Source organism: Schistocerca nitens, chromosome 2, assembly GCF_023898315.1.
Source record: "Schistocerca nitens isolate TAMUIC-IGC-003100 chromosome 2, iqSchNite1.1, whole genome shotgun sequence".
Classification (NCBI taxonomy): Eukaryota; Metazoa; Arthropoda; class Insecta; order Orthoptera; family Acrididae; genus Schistocerca; species Schistocerca nitens.
In genome coordinates, this window is record NC_064615.1 from 734500269 (window position 1) to 734517502 (window position 17234).

At 42.5% G+C, this 17234-nt stretch overlaps 1 protein-coding gene across 8 annotated transcripts in view; it reads left to right on the top strand.

The window, feature by feature from the left end:
• Positions 1-3705: 3705 nt before the first annotated feature.
• The window catches only part of LOC126236941 (esterase FE4-like), a 796743-nt gene continuing 783214 nt past the window's right edge, over positions 3706-17234 (top strand). For all 8 annotated transcript variants that reach the window (XR_007545010.1, XR_007545011.1, XR_007545009.1 and 5 more), the window contains exons 1-2: positions 3706-3951; positions 4633-4770. Coding sequence is in view for 5 of the 8 variants with exons in the window: in XM_049946635.1 (XP_049802592.1) it covers positions 3892-3951; positions 4633-4770 (198 nt within the window). In the remaining 3 variants the exon portion in view is untranslated. The remainder of the gene's footprint in view (positions 3952-4632; positions 4771-17234) is intronic.

Genomic DNA, 17234 nt, shown 5'->3' on the forward strand with positions numbered 1-17234 from the left:
GGTGTCCGAGCGGTTCTAGGCACTACAGTCTGGAACCGCGCGAATGCTACGGTCGCAGGTTCGAATCTTGACTCGGGCATGGATGTGTGTGACGTCCTTTGGTTAGTTAGGATTAAGTAGTTCTAAGTTGTAGGATACTGATGACCTCAGCAGTTAAGTCCCATAGTGCTCAGAGCCATTTGAACCATTTTTTTATTTTAATGTACTGCAGCTTCTTTTCTTCAAGGCTTCGAAAACTGTTTTATGTAGACTAATACATCCATACATTCCTATCGGTACACTATGTTGCTGCTGTCTAAATAAACTTGTAACGTTTACGCTCGGGCGTACGTTAACTCTTTAAGGGGCTCCGGAAAGGCTCAAAATAATGAAAAGTTCAATTTTTACTTTTTTGCGTTTTCTGAATCTGCAGACTATTACCTTTTAATAGATATATAATTTATTCAATTCCGAAGACTACAACTATTTTTAAATTTTTTTTAAAATGTGTTCTACATGGGCGTGACCCACTGTGGCGCTGTTAAACTGCTGTCAAATGGTGTTATTATGCAATTTTATGCAATATTATGCAATATTATGCAATAATGGAGGCGATAAAACCTATTTTCAGAGACTTAGCAGCACCTGAACTGTTGAAAAAGTGTGTTCACGGAAAAACTCAAAACCCCAATGAAAGTGTAAATAGTGTTATATGGTCGAGAATCCCCAAGACTGTATTTGTTGGAATAGAAACACTTCACTTTCGTGTGTATGATGCTGTTGCGACTTTCAATGATGGCAACATTGTAAGGTGCAAGGTATTTAGAAATATGGGAATGAAGATAGGTTCTAACATGGTACGAGCGATGCTTGTTTTAGACAAGGAACGCCTTCGGGCTGCAGACAGCGCTGTAAAGAGTCTAGAAATACAAGCAAGAGTAAACAGGAGGAGGAACAAGAGGAAGCTGGAGGAGGAGTTTGCAGAGGATGAAGATAATCCATCCTATGGACCTGGAATGCACTAAAAAGTTAATCCAATCTTTGTCGCTCGATTCCCAAAACTTTTATTTTCTCATACTAATTACATGTTTTCTAAGGATCTTCCAAACATATTTGTTTCAAACTTTCAGTAAATGTTACACAGTACCTTCTGCATAATTTAACACAGCCTTTTTCCAAAAAACTGTATATTTTTGAATATATAAATAAAAAATTGCAAAAAAATGTTGTGAATTTTCATTACAATTGAAAAAAAATCATCTTTAATAACTGAACTAAAATTTTGTAAAATCCCTGTGTTAAGTTGTAGCCCATATTCCAATAAGTAATCTGTAAAAAGTTCAACTTCCTACCTCAAATACTTTGTGAGGAAAGATGTAATTTATAAGCCTTATTTTAACATTGCAAGTATAGGGCGTTCCGGAGCCCCTTAAAGCCTGTACTATGGTAAGTTGACGGGCTTCACCTTATAAGAAAGGATTTTAGTAAATATGTTGACCGCGTGTACCTGAATGGAGGCACAATCAGACTTACACCCACTCAGTAACAACAATGATACGTCAAGCAAGTCTAAAATGCAACTACACGTTAGGACGGGCAAGAAACATACACAGCAGATGCTACCAATTGTTAATAATACGGTCGCCAGCCTAATTAGGCATTAAGTGAGTTTTTTCCTTGTACAAGTGGATGTACGTACAAGCATAACAACACGTAGTAATACTGCATTATATGGTAAATTTTAGAACCAGAAAAATCTACTGAACTGATATTTTCCCTTTCTGTACTAATTTGGACAAGCTAATAATACACAACATTACACTATAATGATTACTACAAACTGCGTTTTGTCTATTGATCCGACTAAAATCGGGCATAGGTTACCCTAGAAATAGCACTTTTGAAACACACATACAATGTCAATTTTAATAAGGGTAAAACACTGATAAATTTAGGTTTTATATTGACTTTAACTTTGCTGGTCAAATCAGTTCAGTACTCTTCAGAATTTAAATGAATAGAAAAGAAAAGAGTGGAGGGGGGGACCCTGAAACTGTTACGATCACTGTGTTGAAACTATTAACTATTGGAAGCATTAAGCACTCAAGATTTACAATATATGAGTTACTACTCTTTTTGTCTTATTACTTCCTCATTTAACTACCATTATTTTTGTCTCAAATTAATTAAGCTTCATTACTAAACCAATTCCAAAATTATCTTCCAACTTTGTCAGATCTTTGTTCTTTGCTTATATTTTCATTAACAATAAAGCTCCTTAAACATCTTTCTAGCATAGATAGGTCTGCAGGTAATTCTTATTAACATAAACTTTAAATCTTCATTTCGGGACACTCGGATTGCACAACATGTGGAAAGGACCCTGTCTAGGTTAGTGATGAGGGTAATTAATTGATAGGACAATTCTGGTAAAAGTTAAGTTGTTATTGAACAGTCAGGAACAAAATTAACACTGGTCCACACGAATACAATTCTAAAGATTCAACCTGTTCGTGTCGATGCGGCGGTTGGCGGGCGGCGAGATGGCGAGGCGCACAGCACACATACAATCACAGTTATGGCTCTTGATGTATCGGCACTTTGCTTCTTCTTAGCGTCGCAATCCTTTTCAATTTAGTGCCTATAGAATATAGCCATGCTGTATAGTCGTCGGAAACGGCACATCCGAGGCTCAATGAAATCACGTTTTCCAGGAGAGCCTCCTCGATCCAGAACGTGTTTCTCAGACCGATGCCCAACTCCGACTATATTGCTGAGCCCGTTATGTCGTGCCGCGCCCGTGTGCATTTTCCCGCGCTCGCCTGCCATCCACCTTTTACCGCTCCCCTACAGACAGGGTATTCACCAAAGGTTTTGCATTCCACATATCGTAATACATTGCCTACGTATGGACCAGGCGCACAATTACAATTTTAAACATGTTACAATAGATTCAACATGGGTTACACTTCAATTCTGTTATAGCATTGCTTGAAATTTGACATAAATATTAATATTCACATCGAAAGTTGCTTACATTTTCTTTAACATAATGACACGAAAAGAAAAAAAATGAAATCAAAACATTGCTTACACTAATTTATCGAAAATCAGAAGAAAAAATTATTATATGTACTGTTGTTGTTGTTACAAACTTCTCGCACCTTTCACAGGAAGTCTTAACATTACAGCTTGTGGGATCTGGTGAGTTCCTAAATTCGCCACAGATACGAACATTTTGGTTCTACATATGCAGACATTTCAAAGCCGAAGTTGGGCAGTAATGGAAACAAAATAAAGGGAGATTTCATTTCAACCGGTAAGGGCCATTGTGGTAAAATGTTATCATTCAAGGTATTACAATTTTCTTTTATGCGATACTTATACTCAGCTGCTCGTGCTGTTGTTTTTTACAATTCCCTTATAAGATACATGTTGCGGTGTGGTCAGGCAAATTATACTGTATCTTACATTCTTAGTAAAATAGTTCAGTTCATTATTTATCACTTCTATTTACTTCAGTAGAGGAGCACATCTTTGAAAGCACTCTGCTAGTAAGCATGTATTCTTTGTTACAGGTCGATTATATAACAAATCTTCCTTGTGTTTCACAAGACGTGCAATAATGTGATAACATGATAAAACTTTATCTACTGATTACTTCGGAAGAGCCATCTATAAATGGAGCAAAGGAATGCTACTGGCTAATTATTTCATCAGATCGTCTGTTGTTAACTAAAGCCGAACAACATCGGTTATTTTCATTACAAATATAGGTTGTTTACTTTCCTTCTGGTTATCGTTTGGTTAAGCGCATCATTACTGACGTTAGTTTTTCTATGAAGACTCAGACAGAGTTACCCAGTTAGGTCACCAACAGCTATCGTTTAAGTAAAGGAGATCTCCAAGACAATGGCGACACTTCGCTTATTTGCAATTTTACACCTCTGTTTAATGCCAGTCGCCATATCAGTAAGTACATCAATTTACTCAGCATAACTAATTACTTTTCGCACAACGCATTCTGCATCATACAGTGTGTGTACATGTTACAACAAGAAAAACACACTGTGCTATGTCACTAGAAAGAATCGTTTATTAATCGCTACGTATTTCACAGGGACTTAGTTTCAATTTCACAAAAGAATCTACAATTTTAGTTCGTAGCTCTCTTCATCGAAACGTAGTTCGACGTTTCAAAATGTATTAAATGAGACCTTGAAGGCCGCAGAGGAACACTAAATTCTCAACAGAACCAGCTTTTTTTTTCTTTTTGTGAAACAATGTAACTTCCTTTATAGCATACTAAAAAGATATACGCGACAGGAAGCTTCGGAAGTTTCTTTCGGTAACCTTTGTCTTCTGACAATATTTCTGCGACAGTGAAATAACCATTGCACATTTCGTCTTTCCCTATTTTTTTACTCGTTTTCCACAAGCTCTGATGATCATGTTTTCACACGGTCTCTAAAGTACCTTATGTCTTGCATACAGTCCGCTGTTGCTTTTTCCTTGTACTTCAGTGAAACCATATTTCAAACGTTCAGAGCGATACTTCGTAACTTGAAAGGGGTCACCAATCTGCTGTTTGATATTTTCAAGCTTGTTATTAATATGATGTAATTTTTATTGTTTTCCTTAAATATTTTACAGGCTGTCGAGTATGTTACAGTGGACATAGAAGAAGGCACATTGAGGGGTCAGATGTCCGAAACGTTAACAGGCAAACCCATGTTCATGTTTCAAGGCATTCCGTTTGCGGAGGCACCAGTTGATGATCTCCGCTTCCAGGTAAGTGGCTGTTATCACACACTTAGTGCTCCACAATCTGTGTATTTCTCTTGTGGGGAGTTTTACACATACAAAATAAAACACTGACAAATTTTATGACCGTAGCTCCAAATGGGCTGTTTATTAAAATACATAACGTTTTAATGTCACAGACGCCAATGAGAAGTTTGAAGAGTGAATAATTATCCGGCACAAAAACTGTCACTGTTTTGACTATGCAGGTGTCATAATTGTCGAAGGTTTTTAAAAGCGACAGTGCAAAAATTACGACACGCACCGCAATTACACTCACACATATGAAGTATGAAATTACAATGAAATGAATACCCTTAGCTGCATATAGGCATTGATATAAGTCAACGGGGACAGTTGAAAATGTGTGCCCCGATCGGGAATCGAACCCGGGATCTCCTGCTTACATGGCAGACGCCCTATCCATTTTTTTTTTTCGTTGTTGATCGTTGTATTTGGTTGTTGCCGACCGTCACACGACATCCGTTCATGTTCTTTTGTTCATCCTTCCACCCAGCTCTCTGACCGAACACGCTGAGCGATCGTTCCGGCAATCCATCTGAGCCACCGAGGACACAGAGGATAGTGCGACTGCAGGGACTTATCTCGGGCACGTCTCCCGTGAGACACACATTCTCAGCTTATTGTCCCGCACTATATTCATAGTGACCCTGCCCATCATACTCATTACTCGCGGCTTTACCGCCGATTCCCGTAAGAGTTCGGGCACTGTTTGTGAATCCGCATGGAAGAAGATGGTCAAATGGCCGGTGAGCCTTAACTATATATCTATGAAGATTGCATGTGATCTTTCGGACATGTCCCAAAGAACAGATACCATCTTCATATACCTATGAAGTATCTTTGCCAGTCTTCATATACGGGGCAAATCACCGAAAACTTACACAGCAGATATTGTGGAAATGCAAAGTGCTATTGATGAGCAGTTTTCACAGAATGTATTGGCGGTCAGGGACTTGCACTGTTAGTCAATAACCAAATTATAATAATACTTAGAAAGTGTTTTTTTTTTTTTTTGCAAATACACACTTCTTAATGAAACAATGACTTTTCACATCAAGAGGCTGAAAATAGGGTAAACTGGAATGTCAGTAGCGTTTGGTGCATGATTCTAGTGAGAGTGGTTTATGAGGTATCGTATTCTGAAAAGTATCCACACCAATACTTGTAAAATAGCTGTGGTACCGCACACTAAAAAACAACACGAGTGCATACACTAGTTGAGTGGACTCTGACGGGTAACGAGACAAATGACCATCTCAGGTTGTGTTAAAAATGGCCACCTGCAGCGGCAGTACAAGCTACCAGTCTGGTGTGGAGCGACTGCTGCATACGTGCTAGCATATCAACGGAGATGTTCGAGTGGACTGCAGTAACACGTCATTGCATATCATGGGGTATAGTTGGTATGCACCTGTAGACAGCGTCTTATAAGGGCCGTCCAGCTCTGCGGAGGGTGGTTGTAAAATTCACATGAAAGCCGAAGGAATCACTCGTGAGTTACAAAATGCTACCAGGAATTCAGACCTTCATAAGCCACGCATTTCTGTAGTCAGTACAAAGTGACGTTTCAAATGGTGACGCTTGATAGTGGATGACTGGAAACGAGTGAGTTGGGGTGAGGTATCCGTCTTCACGATGTGGCCATCCGACGGAAGGGTTTGAGTTTGGCGAACGTCTGCAGAATCTTATGGGCCAAAATATACAGAAGCAAGAGTGAAGTGCGGAGGAGGTGGTCTGACGGTATGCGGATTATATTCGCGGTTAGTGTGTAGTCCTCGTATTTTGCGTATTTTCCGTAGTCAGTAGCGAGCCAGGGTGTGAATAGGACATTCAACGAAGCTACGATCCACCTTGAAAATGTCCTCCGCACACACTTTGCAGCACTTTGCACTGCGTGTATAGCAGTTCAAAGATGATGACTGTTTGTATCAGCAAAACATTGCACCGCTGGAAGAAGCTGGAATCTATAGGATTCCGTGAAACTGTGGGGAGGTGCACGAGGGTACTACAAAAAGAACTGTCAAAAAACGACTCTTAGGGCACAAGGGCAATTGCAGAAAACGGGAGATCGGCAGATCAGCTGTTGCGGAACATGTTTTACAGGCAGGCGACCACCACATTCATTTCGATAGGACTCAAGTACTGGCAGCCACAAGCGATACCAAGAATGTCTGTAGAGAGAGGCCGTAGAGATTGTGAAACACCCCAGGAATTTCAATAGGAAGGAGGAGGTCGTGAAATTGAACGAAATTTGGATTCTGGTGCTGAAGAAGATGTGTACCAGTCTTCCACCATGGGATGACAGTAACAGCAGACGACGGCAGTCGACAACAGCCAATTGCGATCACTATTCGTAACATGTGACGTCATCACACTGCGAGGAAACTCGAGGAAGCGAAATTTTGCCGTAGTCAGTAGCGAGCAAGGGTGTTGCGAAAGGGACATTCACTAAAGCTACGATCCACCTTGAAAATGTTCTCCGCAGATGGGAACGAAACGTCGGTTTTTGAAGCGAATTCGGTAGGGAAATGGTTATGGGACACAGCCCTTGTCGGCCTATTCACCTTCAATATTCCCAACGCACGGGATCCGTATACTACTGACCAGGTTTGATCGTAAACGGAGCGTTCATCGGTGAGCGTACTAGAGAAATCTAGAGACATATTTACGTGCGAAAGGAAGAGTTAAACGCAACGCGCTACTTGTGACAAGTCAAACTCAGGATGAAGAAGAGGCGTAAGCAGCACATATGAATTTTTCTGCACAATAGTCTTGGCTACACACTAGAAAGTTGGCGAGCAGGCGAACGCAAAAATAAACATTTACCGAAAACAGCGTGCGCCACGGCAGCGACAGTTGGTGGTAGCTTATGCCGCACTTTACGCTGTCCTGTGCGTAGCGTTGGGAAAAGCTGACTGGTTAAAACCGATACCGCTAGTTTTCGGCATTTATTTGGTCTCAGTTATAACAGGTGCTTTTTTTATTTTTTACTATTACCCAGCTAAAAAAACAAAGTTCGCTATAGCAACCCTGCTAAAGTCTTTCATTTTTTTAATAAACTGTATTCCTAAAATATGTATTGCCTTGAAATATTGCGTTTTTATCCAGAGCCCGCCAGGAAAATGTATACACTCTTTGTCAGGCTGTATCGAGGTATAGATGTAGTCGTTCGATTTGAGTTACGAGTGTGTTCTAGTATGGTTTTTGGCTCAACAGCACTTTCATCTCGGTATTGACAAAACAAAATGGCTGGAGCACGCTTGACATTCGAGCAATGAAAATGTATTGAGAAGTGGTTTTACAAGTTTGATAATGTCGTTGAAGTGCAACGTCAGTGGAGGCGGGGTTTCGAAACAGAACCGCCAACCCGCCTAACAATTAAACGCATCAATGACCAAGTTTGAATTACATGGAACGATTTGTGATATACTCAAAGGAACATCAGGAACACAGCGTACAGCTGCAAGTCCTGCTTCGTCGGCTCTCGAGTTGGAAAGGTTTGTTAATTCTCCACAGAAGTCTGCTACGCAATGTGCACGTAAAGTGGGGGTTAGCAGTACAAGTGAGCGAAGAATTCTGAAAGCTGCAAAGTGTGAAGTTTACATTCCACAGTTAATGCACGAGATTAATGCTGGCGATCCTGATCGCTGAATGCAATTTTGCGAATGGTATCAGCAGATGGTAACTGATGACGAACAATTTGTGACGAAGGTAGTGTGGAGTGACGAGGAACAATTTAAACTTAATGGAACAGTGAGTCGGTATAACAGGCACAGAAAAATCCGCATGTTTATATGGATAAAGCGATCAATCTATTAGAGATTCATGTGTGGTGTGGACTATCATCCAGGCGCTTAGTGGGACGCTTTTTATTTGGCGCTACTGTCACTCTAGAAATGTAACTGAAAATGTTACGCACATCAATTTTGCCAGGTATACGTCCGTTTTCTGGGGCTGATACAGAGGTCTTCTACAAGACTGCGGGGCGCCACCACACTCCCATCTAACCGTACAAGCTTTTCTGGGTGACAATTTGCCGGGGCATTGCATTGGACGAAAAACGCCCATTTAGTTCCTTCCATGGGCGCCAGATCTAACACCTATGGTCTTTTACTTCTGGGGAATCGTGAAAGACAACGTCTAAACTGTGAAAGCCAACGTCTATCGACGTACGCCACGCACGCTGGAGTAACTTCGCCAGGAGATTAACAGCGACATGTGCAGCGATCTCCACTGTAACAATGACTGACGTAGTAGCGGCAACTGCTCGTCATTCTGTTATTTGTATAGCTACATGGTAAACATTTATAACATTTACCACTGGTATAACAGTTGTAAATTGTCGTAGCTGTGTTGGGAAAGTACCAGAGTTCCAAGCGCTAATACACTACTGGCCATTAAAATTGATACACCAAGAAGAAATGCAGATGAGAAACGGGTATTCATTGGACAAATATATTATACTACAACTGACATGTGATTACATTTTCACGCAGTTTGGGTACATAGATCCTGAGAAATCAGTACCCAGAACAACACCGCCGGCCGCGGTGGTCTAGCGGTTCAGGCGCTCAGTCCGGAACCGCGCGACTACTACGGTCGCAGGTTCGAATCCTGCCTCGGGCATGGATGTGTGTGATGTCCTTAGGTTGGTTAGGTTTAAGTAGTTCTAAGTTCTAGGGGACTGATGACCACAGATGTTCAAGTCCCATAGTGCTCAGAGCCATTTGAACCGTTTGAACCCAGAACAACATCCTCTGGCCGTAATAACGGCCTTGATACGCCTGGGCATTGAGTCAAATAGAGCGTGGATGGCGTGTACACGTACAGCTGCTCATGCAGCTTTCCCACGATACCACAGTTCAGTCATTGACCAGGCGTTTTCAATTGGTGAGAGATCTGGAGAATGTGCTGGCCAGGGCAGCAGTCGAACATTTTCTGTATCCAGAAAGGTCCGTACAGGACATGCGGTCGTGTATTATCCTACTGAAATGTAGGGTTTCGCAGGGATCGAATGAAGGGTAGAGCCACGGGTCGTAACACATCTGAAATGCAACCAACGTCCACTGTCCAAAGTGCCGTCAATGCGAACAAGAGGTGACCCCATACCATCACGTCGGGTGATACGCCACTATGGCGATGACGAATACACGCTTCCAATGTGCGTTCACCGCGATGTCGCCAAACACGGATGCGACCATCATGATGCTGTAAACAGAACCTGGATTCATCCGAAAAAATAACGTTTTGCCATTCGTGCACCCAGGTTCGTCGTTGAGTACACCATCACAGGCGCTCCTGTCTGTGATGCAGCGTCAAGTGTAACCGCAGCCATGGTCTCCGAGCTGATAGTCCATGTTGCTGCAAACGTCGTCGAACTGTTCGTGCAGACGGTTGTTGTCTTGCAAACGTCCCCATCTGTTGACTCAGGGATCATGAAGTGGCTCCACGATGCGTTACAGCCATGTGTATTAGATGCCTGTCATCTCGACTGCTAGCGATACGAGGCCGTTGGGATCCAGCACAGCGTTCCGTATAACCCTCTTGAACCCACCGATTCCATATTCTGCTAACAGTCATTGGATCTCGACCAACGCGAGCAGCAATGTTGCGATACGATAAACCGCAATCGCGATAGGCTACAATCCGACCTTTATCAAAGTCGGAAACGTGATGGTACGCATTTCTCCTCCTTACACGAGGCATCACAACAACGTTTCACCAGGCAACGCCGGTCAACTGCTGTTTGCGTGTGAGGAATCGGTTGGAAACTTTCCTCATGTCAGCATTTTGTAGGTGTCGCCACCTGCGCCAACCTTGTGAGAATGCTCTGAAAAGCTAATCATTTGCATATGACAGCAACTTCTTCCTGTCGGTTAAATTTCGCGTCTGTAGCACGTCATCTTCGTGGTGTAGCAATATTAATGGCCAGTAGTGTAGAAAGCACTGATGCTGAAAACGTTATAGGCACTGAAAGGTGGCTAAAGCCGGAAGTAAGCTGAGCCGAAATTTTTGGGAAGAACCTAACCGTGTTCGGAAAGGATAGGCTAAACATTGTTGGCGGTGGCGGGTTTGTTGCTGTTAGAAGTAGTTTATCTTGTACTGAAATTGAAGGAGATACTTCCTGTGAGTTAGTAATGGCAGAGACCATTGTTGGTAACCGGAATGAAATAATAATAGGATCCTTTTACCGATCTCCCAATTCAGATGATATAGTTGCTGAAAGGTTCAAAGAAAACTTGAGTTTGATTTCAAAGACGTTCCCGACTCGTACGGTAATAGTTGGTGACTTTAATTTGCCCTCGATATGTTGTCGAAAATACATGTTTAATTCCGGGGGTATATATAAAATATCATCCGAAATTGTGCTAAACGAATTTTCTGAAAATTATTTCGAGCAGTTAGTTCATGAGCCCAAGCGAATAGTAAACGGTTGTGAAAACACACTTGACCTCTTAGGAACAAATAATCCTGAGTTAATAACCAAGCATCAAACCCGATACAGGGATTTGTGAACACAGGATTGTCGTAGCGATATTGAATGTCGTAATCCCCAAATCCTCCAAAAATAAGCGAAAAATATATCTATTCAAAAAAGCAGATAAAAATTCACTTGACACCTTCCTGAGAGACAATCTCCACTCATTCCAAATTAATAATATAAGTGTAGACCAGATGTGGTTTGAATTCACGAAATAGTATCGGCAGACAATTGAGAGATTTATAATAAATAAATTAACAAACGACGGAGCTGATCCTCCTTGGTACACAAAATGGGTTAGAACACGTTAGCAGAAACAACGAAATAGACATACCCAAATTTAAACAGACGCAAAATCCTCAAGATTGGCAATCTTTTACAGAAGCTCTAAATTTATCGCACACTTCAATGCGAGATGTTTATAACAGTTTCCACAACGAAACTTTGCCTCGAAACCTGGCAGAAAATTCAAAGAGATTCTGGTCGTATGTGAAATATGTTAGCGGCAAGAAACAATCAATGCCTTCTCTGCGCGATAGCATTGGAGATATTATCGAAGACAGTGCTGACAAAGCAGAGTTACTAAACACAGCCTTCCAAAAAGCCTTCACAAAAGAAGACGAAGTAAATATTCCAGAATTCTAATCGAGAACAGGTGCCAACATGAGTAACGTAGTAGTAAATATCCTCGGAATAGTGAAGCAACTTAAATCATTTAATAAAAGCAAGTCTTCTGGTCCAGACTGTATACCAATTAGGTTCCTTTCGGAGTATGCTGATGCATTAGCTCCTTACTTAAGAATCATACACAACCGTTCGCTTGACGAAAGAACCGTACCCAAAGATTGGAAAGTTGCACAGGTCACACCGACATTCATGAATGGCAGTAGGAGTAATACACTAAATTACAGGCCCATATCGTTAACGTCGATATGCAGCAGGATTTTGGAACATATATTGTGTTCAAATATTATAAATTACCTCGAAGAAAACAGTCTATTGACTCACAGTCAACATGGGTTTAGAAAACATCGTTTTAGAAAACGTCGTTTTAGAAAACATCGTTCCTGTGAAACACAACTAGCTCTTTATTCACATGAAGTGTTGAGTGCTGTTGATGAGGGATTGCAGATAGATTCCGTATTTCTGGATTTCCCGAAGGCTTTTGACACTGTATCACATAAGTGGCTTGTAGAGAAATTGCGTGCTTACGGAATATTGTCTCAGTTATGTGACTGGATTTGTGATTTCCTGTCAGACAGGTCACAGTTCGTAGTAACTGGCGGAAAGTCATCGAGTAAAACAGAAGTGATTTCTGGAGTTCCCCAAGGTGGTGTTATAGGCCCTTTGCTGTTCCTTATCTGTATAAACGATTTCTGAGAAAATCTGAGCAGCCGTCTTAGGCTGCTTGCAGATGACGCTGTCGTTAATCGACTAATAACGTCATCAGAAGATCAAAACGATTTATAAAAGATATCCGAATGGTGCGAAAATTGGCAGTTGACCCTAAATAACGAAAAGTGTGAGGTCATCCACATGAGTGCTAAAAGGAATTCGTTAAGTTTCGGTTACACGATAAATCAGTCTAATCTAAAAGCCTTTAATTCAACTAAATGCATAGGTATTACAATTACGAACAACTTAAGGAAGGAACACATAGAAAGTGTTGTGGGGAAGGCTAACCAAAGACTGCGTTTTATTAGCAGGACGCTTAGAAAATGTAACATGTCTACTAAGGAGACTGCCTACATTACACTTCTCCGTCCTCTTTCAGAATACTGCTGCGCTGTGTGGGATCTTTTACCAGATAGGACTGACGGAGTACTTCGAAAAAATTCAAAGAAAGGCAGCACGTTTTGTATTATCGCGAAATATGGGAGAGAGTGTCACAAAAATGATACAGGATTTGGGCTGGACATCATTAAAAGAAAGGCATTTTTCGTTGCGACGTTATCGTCTCACAAAATTCAAATCACCAGCTTTCTCCTCCGGATGCGAAAATATTTTGTTGTCACCGACTTACATAGGGAGAAACAATCACCACGATAAAATAAGGGAATCAGAGCTCGTACTCAAAGATATAGGTGTTCGTTCTTTCCGCGCGCTATACGAGAATGGAATATCAGAGACTTGTGGAGGTGGTTCGAAGAACGCTCTGTCAGGCACTTAAATGAGATTTGTAGAGTATCCTTGTAGATGTAGATGCAGATGTAGATTTAAAGTAACCAAGTGCTAAAGTGAAGTTTGTACAACATGTGTGATCAATTATTAAATGTAATAGAAACACTTAAGTAACAGTTTTCGTTCCTTAAAGTGTGTATACATTTTTCTGGCGATCTCTGTAGAAAACGGTAAAATCGATCAGTGTTGTTTAAATAGTAATGCAGACGGTGACGAATAACAAAGGCATAGCATAAGAAACAGTGTTGCTGAGACAATAATGTACCTGTTACCATGAGACGTGGCGTATGTGTTTGTACGAGTGTACATGCAGTGGGCTAGGCTTACCCCTTCTGGTCTACATGGTAGTTTTCACTGTCGTCTCCGGTCAAGAAAATGGCATCAACCGTAGTCTGGAAATATTTTACGAAGTGATATAGCAAAAGAGAACGGAAATTCTGGTAAGAGTAGTAGATTGAAAACATAACAATTCATTCATAATTTCAATAAAAATGGAAAGCGTCTGATCTACTGCCTGTGTCTACATAATATACCTTTAACTGCTTATAGCCCTTGAAAACGGACAAATTAACAAGAAAAATAGAGTTCTTCAATCCAACTTTTCACCCTATAGCATTGATTATTCGTAATGTTTAAATAGTGGTATGATCCCAATTACAAGGTGGTTTTTGAGCAAAGATTCAAAATGTTAGTATCAGTAGGAGAATACCATTTGTTTTTGGACTATTCAATCACTTATCACTTTTCGGGATAAGCAGCAAACGATGGAAATACTAACTTCTTCTTCATTTGCTTCTTGTATTTTGATCCCATGTGTCTTGAAACTGAGGTAGTCCCAATTTTCCAGTCTTTGTTCCATTTCTACGTTGATGACAGGAACATGTAGGAATAAAGAACAGATTTTCGGTATTTTGGGTCATCTTAGATACCAGTTACTTTGTGCCGTTTTAACAGTCACTTTAAACTGGCGTGGAAGGAAACCGCTATAACCGTAAACGGGTTCTTTCATCGATAATTCCCATCCTTATCTGGGGAGCTATCTAGACGATGGAATTATGGGTTGGGTCTGGCCTTTGCACTTTGTGTTCAAAATTCCCTGTAGAAGTGCAACGCACATTCATCGGGGTACGGCCAAAGGAGCACCTTCTACGGTCTTTGAGGTGCTTCGACGCAATAGAAAGACAGACCAGCCAGAATACGATCCCGTGCAGTTACGCTCCATATCGGCAGAATACGGCGGATGGGAAGAATGACGCACTTAGGTGAGACCGGGGACGACCTCGGAACCGACGCTTGCGCCATGCAGATGGAAATGATGTGCAGGATCGTCTCCGAGGGTCACGAAACCAGTGACGTCGTAGGTCCGAAACAAGGGAAAGGCAATGTTAGCGGCAATAAGGTTTTCCAGTGCAGTTCATGCACTGGGATTACCAACCGCGCGAAGTGTTATACTGGCGACCACAAGCACAGCGGGATGTGGGACAGTATTGTGAAGACCTAACAATGCCGGAAAAGGCAGAAAACCAGTGTCCCCTCGTAGGAATATGTGTGGATGTGATTCGGATTAGAGCTTGTCTGGAAATGAGTTGTGAGGAGATGCCCGTGCCGTTCCGGCTTATAGGAAACTAGTGGGGAGCGGCAGGATATTGACGGAGACTCCTGTTGAGAATTTTCACTTACTACAGCGTTTGGTGCCAAAAGAAACACTGAAGCTGAAATCGTTATAGATACAGAAAGCTGCCTAAAGCCGGAGATAAATTCTCCCGAAATTTTTACAGAGGCGCAAACCGTTTTCAGAAAGGATACATTAAATAAAGTAGATGGTGGTGTGTTTGTGTCTGTTGGTAGTAGTTAATCTTGTAGTGAAGTTGAAATAAGTAGTTCCTGCGAATTAATATGGGTAGACGTTATACTCAACAGCCGAACCAAAATAATAATTGGCTCCTTCTACCGACCCCCCGACTCAGATGATACAATAGCTGAACGGTTCAAAGAAAACTTGAATCTCATTACAAATACGTACGCCACTCATACAATTATAATTGATGGAGACTTCAATCTACCCTGGATTTGTTGACGAAAATACACTCCTGGAAATGGAAAAAAGAACACATTGACACCAGTGTGTCAGACCCACCATACTTGCTCCGGACACTGCGAGAGGGCTGTACAAGCAATGATCACACGCACGGCACAGCGGACACACCAGGAACCGCGGTGTTGGCCGTCGAATGGCGCTAGCTGCGCAGCATTTGTGCACCGCCGCCGTCAGTGTCAGCCAGTTTGCCGTGGCATACGGAGCTCCATCGCAGTCTTTAACACTGGCAGCATGCCGCGACAGCGTGGACGTGAACCGTATGTGCAGTTGACGGACTTTGAGCGAGGGCGTATAGTGGGCATGCGGGAGACCGGGTGGACGTACCGCCGAATTGCTCAACACGTGGGGCGTGAGGTCTCCACAGTACATCGATGTTGTCGCCAGTGGTCGGCGGAAGGTGCACGTGCCTGTCGACCTGGGACCGGACCGCAGCGACGCACGTATGCACGCCAAGACCGTAGGATCCTACGCAGTGCCGTAGGGGACCGCACCGCCAATTCCCAGCAAATTAGGGACACTGTTGCTCCTGGGGTATCGGCGAGGACCATTCGCAACCGTCTCCATGAAGCTGGGCTACGGTCCCGCACACCGTTAGGCCGTCTTCCGCTCACGCCCCAACATCGTGCAGCCCGCCTCCAGTGGTATCGCGACAGGCGTGAATGGAGGGACGAATGGAGACGTGTCGTCTTCAGCGATGAGAGTCGCTTCTGCCTTGGTGCCAATGATGGTCGTATGCGTGTTTGGCGCCGTGCAGGTGAGCGCCACAATCAGGACTGCATACGACCGAGGCACACAGGGCCAACACCCGGCATAATGGTGTGGGGAGCGATCTCCTACACTGGCCGTACACCACTGGTGATCGTCGAGGGGACACTGAATAGTGCACGGTACATCCAAACCGGCATCGAACCCATCGTTCTACCATTCCTAGACCGGCAAGGGAACTTGCTGTTCCAACAGGACAATGCACGTCCGCATGTATCCCGTGCCACCCAACGTGCTCTAGAAGGTGTAAGTCAACTACCCTGGCCAGCAAGATCTGCGGATCTGTCCCCCATTGGGCATGTTTGGGACTGGATGAAGCGTCGTCTCACGCGGTCTGCACGTCCAGCACGAACGCTGGTCCAACTGAGGCGCCAGGTGGAAATGGCATGGCAAGCCGTTCCACAGGACTACATCTAGCATCTCTACGATCGTCTCCAAGGGAGAATAGCAGCCTGCATTGCTGCGAAAGGTGGATATACACTGTACTAGTGCCGACATTGTGCATGCTCTGTTGCCTGTGTCTATGTGCCTGTGGTTCTGTCAGTGTGATCATGTGATGTATCTGACCCCAGGAATGTGTCAATAAAGTTTCCCCTTCCTGGGACAATGAATTCACGGTGTTCTTATTTCAATTTCCAGGAGTGTACATGATCAAAGCCGGTGGTAGACAGAAAACACATTCGGAAATTGTACTAAATGATTTTTTCTGAGAATTACTCTGAACAATTAGTTCATAAGCCCACACAAATTGTAAATGCGAAAACACAATTGACCTCTTAGCCAAGAATAATCCTGATCTAATAAAGAGCGTCATGACGGATACAGGAATTAGTGAACACAAGGTCATTGTAGCGAGGTTAAAAACCACTAAAAATAAACGCAAAATATCTCTATTTAAAACAG